The 10,524-nt window shown below is 35.5% G+C and overlaps 1 protein-coding gene across 1 annotated transcript; it reads left to right on the top strand.

Moving 5' to 3' along the window:
• Positions 1 to 2,907: 2,907 nt before the first annotated feature.
• LOC122291545 (beta-glucosidase 12-like) lies at positions 2,908 to 8,398 on the top strand. The gene is made up of 13 exons (XM_043099319.1): positions 2,908 to 3,178; positions 3,375 to 3,444; positions 4,602 to 4,660; positions 4,876 to 4,951; positions 5,075 to 5,152; positions 5,250 to 5,337; positions 5,904 to 6,159; positions 6,384 to 6,499; positions 7,218 to 7,438; positions 7,544 to 7,578; positions 7,761 to 7,863; positions 8,021 to 8,129; positions 8,222 to 8,398. Exons 1-13 carry the CDS (start codon positions 2,918 to 2,920, stop codon positions 8,388 to 8,390), a joined length of 1,641 nt encoding a protein of 546 aa, XP_042955253.1. The 5' UTR covers positions 2,908 to 2,917; the 3' UTR covers positions 8,391 to 8,398.
• The last annotated feature ends 2,126 nt before the right edge of the window (positions 8,399 to 10,524 follow it).

Below are 10,524 nucleotides of genomic sequence, written 5' to 3'. Positions count from 1 at the left end.
CTGGGAATTTAGTTTTACTGCACCTCTTGCTCTTGATCTGATATCATAAAGGTTTAAATTACACCCACTGGTTGTCAAAATCAATGCTATTCCTCACCCACATTGTATTAGGCTTTGCTATGCTAATTTGGCACACCCTCTACTTGAAGAACTTTGCATTGGTGTACCTAGTCATCTTTGTTTCATGTGACCCAAACCTAGCCTTTTTAGACAAGTTTTTACATTTTCCCATCTTTTATGGTAGTCAGCACAAATGAATTTATCTTTTCTTACCATATTACTTTCTTCTTTACTAAAAAAATATATATATATTTTTTCTTACCACTCATCTGTCTCTATGACAGTTCAAAACCAGCATTATCACAGTTGAAAAACTCTTTATAGCCATGTTCAGGATCTGGAATCATTATTTTGGTCTATTTTTGTTTGGTTATACCTATGAGTTATGGGGGTTTTTTTTTTCCAGTTACTTGGCCATTTTGACTCTGAAAAGGTGCCATTTTATACGAAACTTTTTTGACGTTGAAGTCTATTAAATTTAGTTAATGTTGGGTATGGAGAATGAGGCATGCCAAGTGTATTTTCCTTCACTTGAGCTGATGAACAACAGAACAAGATACTGGATTTTTATTTCATCAAAATAATTTCTATTAGAAAGTATTGGGTTGAGCTGATAATAAAGCTGATGCAAATACTTCGAATTTTGGACCTCATCTTGGATCTGTATGTGGGCATAATTATCTGAATTGATATTTCTCTGTCTCTAACAGGGAGATTCTACAATCCAAATTGATTAATGGAGTGGAGAAGGTGCATGTAGAAGAATTATCATCATCCATTAATGAAGATGATGCTGAATCGGAACTACTATTGCATTTCCTTGTCTCATTGAAAGAGCACAAGCAGCAGCATGCTTCCAATTTAGTAAAAGACATTAGCTTCTTAGAATAGGATATTAAAATGGTTAACAGGAGGTGCAGTTTAATAACCTCATTGGTTCATTCTTGCTCTCAAGATGACTCCCTCTGTAGAAAGGAGAATAGGTTTTTGTTGTAAAGAGTCCTCAAGTCTGGATGTGCTTTCTCAATCAGCCCCTATCTCTAATACCCATGGAGCCGGGGTTGACTAGGAATGTTGACCAGCTTGAAAGTGCTTACTTCTGCATGAGATCCAAAATTAAGCTCTCTGAAAATGATGCCACATCACGCCCATATAAGGCTTTATTGAGAACTCGCCAGAATTGGCATTTGGCCCAAAAAGATGAAGAAAACCAGATTCCTACTGATCACTTAGGAGCCTTCTTTGATGGTTTATGCAAGTATACTCGTTTCAGTAAGTTTGAAGCATGTGGGATACTAAGAAATTGTGATTTCAATACAGATGGTGACCGGGATGAGGATTATTTTGCTGCTACATGAATATCAAAAAATAAAGATATTCGAATTTAATGCACTCTTTAATGATAGTAATGACCTATAAGCAATATGATAGTAATGAAGAAGCACTTGTGAATGTGCCATCTTTACGTAGTGCTTATCATTAAATAAATTTGTAATTTCGTAAGTTCTTTTGAGTCATTTGCTTTTCTTAATGACATTAGTAAACTTTAACAATAGTGCTACTCATTTATAGATTTTATAAACTTACAAAAATGAAGTGCATAAAGATTTTAGATGAGTAATTTTAGAACTTTATTTTCTGAGAAATTTATTGTTGCACCAAATTTTTTTTTGTTTACTAGAAATGAAATTTATAAAATCTAAATTAATTCTAAATATTTATGAGAAAAAGAAACATTTTATTTGCTATGACGAAGGAAAAGAAGCTCATTTAATTGGAGTGGATAAAAATCAATATAATTAAGGGGAAAAAAAAAGTAGTGGTATCAGGAGTATTTGTGGCCAAATAATATACTTTTTGCAGTGACTAAATGTCGCCGGAAATTGTAAAATATTTCTGTCACTAACTGTTGTAGCCGGTAAAAGTGTTTCTTGGCTCAAAATTAGTGGCGAAATGTGGGCAACTTATTTTAGCCGCAAATGTTTATTTGTGGCGAAAACTTGACTATTTACGGCGACTATTTATCGCCGCAAACGCATTCTTCGCTACCTTCGTCTAACCTATTCCTTTGGTCTATATTTCTTTCCTACCTCTTCTTTTCAAATAATTGCCTTTTCGGATGCGGATTAGGCTGGTTGCCGGGATGACAGAAAATTCACTGGGGGTTTTTGCATTTATCTTGGTTCTCACTTAATTTCCTGGGGTTCAAAGAAACAACCCACTATTGCAAGATCCTCAACGAAGGCAGAATATAAGTCCGTGGCAAATACCACATGTGAAATTTTTTGGTTACAATCTCTGCTAACAAAATTAGGAATTATTATTGCTGATATTCATACTCTATTTTGTGATAATCTTGGTGCTACTTACTTATCTGTCAATTCAGTTATGCACTCACGTATTAAATATGTTGACTTGGACTATCATTTTATTCGTGATCGCGTTGCTGTAAAATCACTTGCTGTCAAGTTCCTTCATAGTAAAGATCAAATTGCTAATGTTCTCACTAAGCCACTCTCATCCGCTCAGTTTTCTCTTCTCCGATCAAGCCTCACCATCAAGATGGTCCCGCTTGAATCGCGGGGGGATAATAGCACACCAGAACATGCTATACTCTCTCATACCAGTCAGCTGCACTCATGCCTTGCCAGCTCACCTCAAGCTCAATAGAATTCTCAACAGAATGCAAGGCCAAAACCGTGTGAGAATATCTATGAAATTGGTAGAAAATAATTATAGAAACATCTAGAATTCTCTATAAAAATCCATTGAATTGTTCTCTGCTCTATAAATAGAATACAGCACTATGTGCTACACAAGATAGAAAAGACACTCTGTATTTTCAGATTTAGAAAACATGTGCCGATGCCCCTTTTCTACTTTCTTAATTTACAAAACCATGGAGTACTGGTTCCGTATAAAAAGACTCGTTAATTGCAATGAGGATTATCAAAACTCAAAGGCAGTAATGGCATTTCAGCGCCATCTACTATTAGGTCTAATATTAGTTCTTCTCGGCGCCTTGACTAATAGCACTGCCAACTACAGTACTTGTTCACTCAAACGGAGCAGTTTTCCAGCAGGTTTCATTTTTGGTACAGCATCCTCCTCTTACCAGGTTTGTCTTATGTTCTCCTTCTGATCTCTGCGCTTGCGCGCGCACACACATATATATATTATATATTTGTATGATTTGCTAAGAACGCGAAGTTTTCTCCCAAGTGTCTTAATAAGATGTCAAGAACGACGAGTCCTGTCATTTTCCCATGATTTTATACCCATGTACATGTGATGTGTGTTGTTTTCAATTCCAGTATGAAGGTGCAGCGAAAGAAGGTGGCAAAGGGCAATCTATATGGGACACTTACACCCACAAATATCCAGGTCTCTCTCTCTCTCTCTCTCTCTCTCTCTCTCTCTCTCTCTCTCTCTCTCTTCCCCCACTGAAATAGCATGAAAGTTTTTTGGTAAATAAGATTTTCGAGTAACCAATGAATAAAATGGATTTTGGGTTTGATATGGGACGCCTCTCTGTTCGGAATTGTGATGAGATGGATACTGTATAGTAGTGCATTTAGAATTGAAAGTTGTGTTGATTAGTACGAATTAGCAAATCAAATATCTGGCACCTCAATTTGTATGTCAGCTTCATTCTAAGATCATTATAATCATCTGTATACATGCATGGCGGCTTTTTGGATGATGTTTTCTTTACATCCTCCAAACATCTGACTTTATTCAAATGAAGAAACCCTTTTATTAGGGACTCCAGAGCTAGCGGTTTCCCAGATGAAGAAAAATTTTTGGGGACAAATTATCAATAGTACTGTTTAATTTCTGTGAAACTTTTCTAAATGCAAAAGTGTTGAAAGAAAAATTTCTCGGGAAAAAAAAAAACTGCTGAAAGAGAAATTGGAAGCATGTGGATTCCATGTCTGGCCAATATATATGCAATTCATCACTCAAAGATGAAATTAAAGTATGTACTCCTGATCTGTAGAGTCGGTAGATCACGAAATGCGCACAATTTCATGTTTTCCGGTTCTTAAACCATTTGCATGGGTTTCGCGGGCTGTGTGTACAACTATCGTTTTCTTTTGGTAAAAGAAAAAAGGCTACGTGTAACGAAATTAATTAATTGTGAGTGCATGGTAGAATCGATGTAGATCATCAAGGCCTGGCCTACCACCAACAAAGACAACTCTCCCCAGAGTCTTTAAAAAAGAAAAAGACACTGAAAAAACGTAGTTAGCATTATTCTTTAAAAAAAACACTGAAGCATGCATATATGGACCGGAAAGCATGTGCAGTGTTTCGATCCCCTGCCTTCTTTATTGTCTTTATCTTTTCGCTTTGAATTAAATCTTCACATAGTCAAAATCTTGAAACTAGAACACAAGTTGCAAATAGATCATCAATGGTATATATTGAGGCAGATTTGCTAGTTATTTTAGCTTAATTACATATATATATTATATATAATATACCAAAAATGTCTATAATTAAATCCTAATAGAATATATTGTCCAATAAAATTGCAGGAAAAATAGCGGATCACAGTAATGGAGATATAGCTATCGATCAATACCATCGGTACAAGGTATTTGCACATAATAAAATTAAAAAGAATATTGGTCACTCATATTAATCCCAATTGTATATTAATTATTTGTTTACTTCCTGAGTCGGTTATGGAATTAAACTTTATAAATTCTCTAATCATTGAGCCACAGTACTACTTGATATAACATAATTAAAGGAAATTTTTTCTCCATGATTTTGTAACGATCTTTTTAAAAAAATTATGTGATACAGGAAGATGTTGGGATTATGAAGGAAATGGGATTAGATGCATACAGGTTCTCAATCTCGTGGACCCGTGTTTTACCAAGTAACATTCTCGCCTGCAGGATCTATTTCTAAATAATAATAATAATAAATATATAAGACATGAGACCGACAGAGAGATTATAATTTATGATCAAGGTAATTATATATCACGTCTTGTTGGCAGATGGAAAGCGAAGTGGGGGTGTGAACAGGGAAGGAATCAAATACTACAACAACCTCATCAATGAACTCCTATCCAATGGTCAAGATTCAATCTAATATTGTTCCATGATCTTATATCATCAATCTATGATCAAGTGTTCATAATTAACTCTAGAGCTTGCCATAATTAAGTGTAGGTCTAAAGCCCTTTGTGACACTCTTTCACTGGGAGCTTCCCCAAACCTTAGAAGATGAGTATGGAGGTTTCTTAAGTCCTCAAATTGTGTAAGCGACCCATCCCTTACGTACTGTTAACAATCATATCATATTGATCACTTGTTACACATATCATTTTGCTGCATGTTGGACATCATTTACGTATTCAAGTCATTAAGACATGATTAATAATTCTTAGGTATTCCAGAGCACGAATGACGTGTTACTCTCATATTATCACTACATGCCATGTAATTAAAATTGTTTATGTAAACATTAACTTAGAAGGAAAATGCTAAATGTACTTAAAAAAAAAAAAAAAAAAAAAAAAAAAAAAAAAAAAAAAAAAAACTACTCCGGCAACATGTCAGTTATTAGTAAGCTGAAAATCAGGAAACTTAGAAGAAAAAAATAACAAAATGAATATTGTAAGTAAAACTATAAATATATATAACACTACTCATTTATAAATTCACATAGCATCTTAATTATGCATGATAAGATGGGAATACCATGTGTGTACATTATATATATATATATATATATCTGTGTTTTGAAAGCAGTTGATAATTACTTGAGGTCTAGGTAATCGGACACCATGTTTGTGTAATTGTATATCCTTTGCATATGAAAAGTAAGGATTTTCGGGACTATACTGAGCTTTGCTTCAAGGAATTTGGCGATCGAGTGAAGCACTGGATTACTCTAAATGAGCCATGGGGCTACAGCTATGCCGGTTATGACATTGGGGCTTTAGCACCAGGTCGTTGTTCCGATTGGCGAAATCTAAATTGCACTGGAGGAAACTCAGGGACGGAGCCATATTTGGTGACACATAACCAGCTTCTTGCCCATGCAGCTGCTGTCAAAGTGTACAAGCAAAAATATCAGGTATTTCCACATATAAATTAAAATGAAATTCATTGTATCCTGTTTATCCTAAATATTTTTCGACGTTATATTCATGTTTGTTTGGCATTTTCATCCACTGCGCCATGCGAGTAAATATCAATTACAAATAAATCATTGAAAATACATATATAAGTTTGTTTTAATCAAATACTGAATATATGTATGTATGTATGTATATATGTACGTGTATATTGTGTATGCAGGCAAAGCAGAAAGGCATTATAGGGATAACGCTAGTTTCAGGATGGGTTTTGCCATACTCTAGCGCCAAGCATAATCGTAATGCCGCAGTTCGAGCACTTGATTTCTCATTTGGATGGTAAGCATTGCTAGCTAGCCGGAACATTCTTTGTATATTATGTATGCATATTATCACCTTTTTTTTATATTAATTTTTCTAAGAAAATATATACCAAATATTGTGATTAATTGAACCCTACCAATGCCCATTAATGGTGCCAAAGCTTAAAATGAGATCTGAATATTTCCATTGTTACTTGTAACATTGTACGCGCTTGCATCTGTACATGGCTTAAATGAAATATCAATGCAAATTAGATATATAATAAAATAAAAACAGGCCGGAGGAGATGTATTGTTTTTTATCGTACGTTGATTACATTAATGTACGTAAATTAAATAATACAAGAAGAGGGGCGGGCGTTCCAATCAAACCCTAATACAAGAGACATTCATGCATAATTAGATCAATTCCAAAACGGGCAACGTATTTTATAATTGAATCCATACTTGAGTACTCCTATTAATTCCTTAATTCAGGAATTCTTCTGGAAGCTGCATGTTTGCATATAGTTTATCGATAATTAATGGGTCTTTTTCTCTCAGCTTATCAACAAATGAATCCAGATCTTGTATATATTGCTCTTTATCTAATTACTTACTAGGATATTTGGGCTGAGTATTGAGTATTGAGTAAGTTCGAAATTGCTTGCATCTATGCATTTTGTTTCTAAGCTTGCATGTTTGTGTGTGTGTGTGTGTGTAGTGACTAGACTATTGGTCGACTCTTGCTACAGGTTTATGGATCCGTTGACAAGTGGTGACTATCCACACAGCATGCGATCTCTAGTTGGAAACCGATTACCTGAGTTCTCGAAAGAGGAATCCATGATTGTAAATGGGTCATTTGATTTCATTGGACTAAACTACTATACCTCGAATTATGCAGTCTATGCACCTCATCACCCTAATGCTGCAAATGCAAGCTACACAACAGATATGCGTGTTAATCTTTCATGTAAAGAGTAAACGCTACAAACTCGAATATCGTGACTTTCTGTGAATTCCCTTCTTCATAAACAATAATAACTACACGATGCTAATTGCCTTTTTGTCTTGGCAGCCGAGCGAAATGGGATTCCCATTGGTCCAAAGCTGGTGCGCACGTACCAACTATATATATTACATAGTTGCACGTAGTATGCTTGGAGATATATTGTTAAGCTTTTAGAACATTAATGCTTGGGTCTGTTAATTTTAAAGAGAAGAGGATTGAGCAAAATCTCTAGTTATAAAACCCCAAAACCAACTTCGTCTTCCTTCAATGATATTTACTGCAGGCTGCTTCGGACTGGCTCCATTTCTATCCCAGAGGATTGCGGGATATTTTGCGATACATAAAGACAAAGTACCATAGTCCACTAATTTACATCACTGAGAATGGTAAAGTCCCTAAAAGTTCTGAATTCTTGACCTGCCCTAAAAGTTCTGAATTCTTGGCCTGTAAGGTCATGATACATTGATACTGCGCGCAAAAATAAAATGGATATATGCTATTTACGGGTTCTTTTGAAGCTAAATACGCTAATTTATAAAACAGGAATCGATGAATTCAATAATGCCTCATTGTCGCTTGAGGAAGCCCTAGCTGACAACCACAGAATTGAGTATCACCATGCCCATCTTTCATATCTTCAGAGAGCTATCAAGTAAGTGTCTCTCTCCCTGACTCTGTCTCTCGCTCCCCCTCTCTCGTTGACAGATGTAATAGCTTTCATGACTGATCTGTTTTTATATTCAGAGATGGCGCTAACGTTAAGGGATACTTTGCATGGTCATTCTTGGATACTTTCGAATGGACTGCAGGCTACTCCCTTAGGTTTGGCATCAACTACGTAGATTACAAGAATGGTTTGAAAAGACATCCTAAACTTTCAGCCCATTGGTTCAAAAGTTTCCTCAAGAAATAGACACAATATTGCTCGATCATTTTCAATTATCCAAGCAATAAAGTATTATATATATAATGTCACTATATATATATGTTTAATTATTTAAATAAGGGCATGCAATACTTACATATTTAAATGCTTTTTATATAATGCAAGAGAGAAATGATTTGTACAGTTTTAGGGTGCATCAGCGAAGCTTACTCTATTTAAAAAATTTAATAAATCTGAAAATTCACATAAAAAATATATTATTTAATAATAAACTTTATTTTTATTTAAAAAGAATGCACAAGATTTGTAATATAAACATAATTCTAGGGGTGCTACCCGTACCATACGGTGCGGGGTAGACCCTCCCCCCCGCCCCCCGCCCCCGCATGGGGCAGATGGGGAAATGTTTCCCGTTCCCCGCCCCCCGGTGTGCAGGGGCAGGGTACCCCGTCCCGCATGACTGGGTACGGTGTGGTAGGGCAATCCAGCAGCCCCTCCTTGGGCCCAAAAGCATTTTCTAGGTCGAAAATAGCCCAGAAGCAATTTTTGGGCTATTTTGGGCCCCAGAAACCTCAGCAATGGGTCAAAAATAGCCCACAATGTTGTATTTTTGGCCCAAAAAAGACTGGTAGGCCATTTTCATTTTTCAACTCATAAATTATTAGTAAAAAGGAAAAAAAATTTAAAAACCAGATTAGAAAAAAAAGTGTTATGAATGGTAATTGATTTTATGGCTAATAAAAGTTACTAGTCTAAGAGTCTAACACGTAATAAACTAATAATAATAACTAAGCTATTACAAAATTGAAAGGCTAAACAATTACAAAATTACAAACATAAAAGTGTCCAAGGGACATTGTATCAACATTCCAAATCATTGAATACAAAATTTAAACAAATAATTAAAAATTAAATATTCTAAAGAGGCTTGTCAGCTGTGGCTTGTCTTTGAGTCAAGGGGTGTGACAGTTGGGGCGGCCGGGGCTTAAGCATATTTTTATGTTGTAGAGGTGCTAGACGTCTCATGTGTTACTACAAAAATTAATATTAAAATTAATAATGATGAAATGGAAATGAATATAAATAAATTAAAATAAAAAAATAAAAAACAATTACCAGGTGGTCCAGATCCAGACTGATCACCACCCTCATCGGTCTCCTTAAAATCTAAAATACCCTGAACATGAATTTCCTTTCCTATCGTCCAATTCTGTGTGCATATCAATGCCTCTACAGTTGTAGGAGACAATAAACTATAGAAAAGATCCAATATACGACCTCAGGTACTAAAGGCTGACTTTCAGGCAGCGGTGCTAATAGGGATGGCCAAAATACAGCGAGTAATCTAAAAAACAATGGGATATTTCTTTGAGACATTCTTCCACCATCCTAATATATCGAAATTATCATCATCATCTTGGACCATATCCGCTGACAAATAGTTGTCTAACTCAGAAACGACCTCCGTAGATTGATGAACTAGTGTGGGATTCTATGCGAGGGTCTTAGTCTATGACATTCTGCGCTTCTTTGTAAGAGGCCCGGTCACCATGTCTGTAGAAGGCATTGGGGTCGATATATGTGTCTTCAATGTAGTACCACCCTTAATTGCATTAAACTCATCATACAATTTTTTCAGGGTATCTCGGGCCAATTCACCAATAAGTTTAGTCCATACCTAATCGTGAACAAGTCTCAACCCATATAATAAGCCTGAAATTTTCAGACGGAGATCAAGAATAATAGCCACATATAAGAAAATATTCATTCTAGTCAAATCTCTTCAATACTTGTCATATATTAGCATCATGGTCATTGTCATCCCCCTCATCTTTTCATTGGAACCCTTATGCATATCTTCTAATTCTTCTTTTACCCTACATATTTGTTGACAAAACCCATGGGATGTAGGGTACAAAAAACCAGATTATTCAATGTGACATCATAAAATAATCCAAGAAAATCAACGAAAGTAGAAACTACCACCCAGTCATCATCATTAGACTTTCGTGATCCCCCGTGCTCATTAAAGTATTTGACATATTGGATTTCTTCATCACCCAATAATTAAAAGACTGCCATATATTCTTGGGCCGCCTCCAACATCAAGAAGTTTGAGTTCTATTTGGTAGGAATATCAGTACAAAGACCCTTCTTCGAT

This window comes from Carya illinoinensis, chromosome 13 (genome assembly GCF_018687715.1).
Source record: "Carya illinoinensis cultivar Pawnee chromosome 13, C.illinoinensisPawnee_v1, whole genome shotgun sequence".
Lineage (NCBI taxonomy): Eukaryota > Viridiplantae > Streptophyta > Magnoliopsida > Fagales > Juglandaceae > Carya > Carya illinoinensis.
This window is presented reverse-complemented; position numbering and strand designations above follow the sequence as displayed.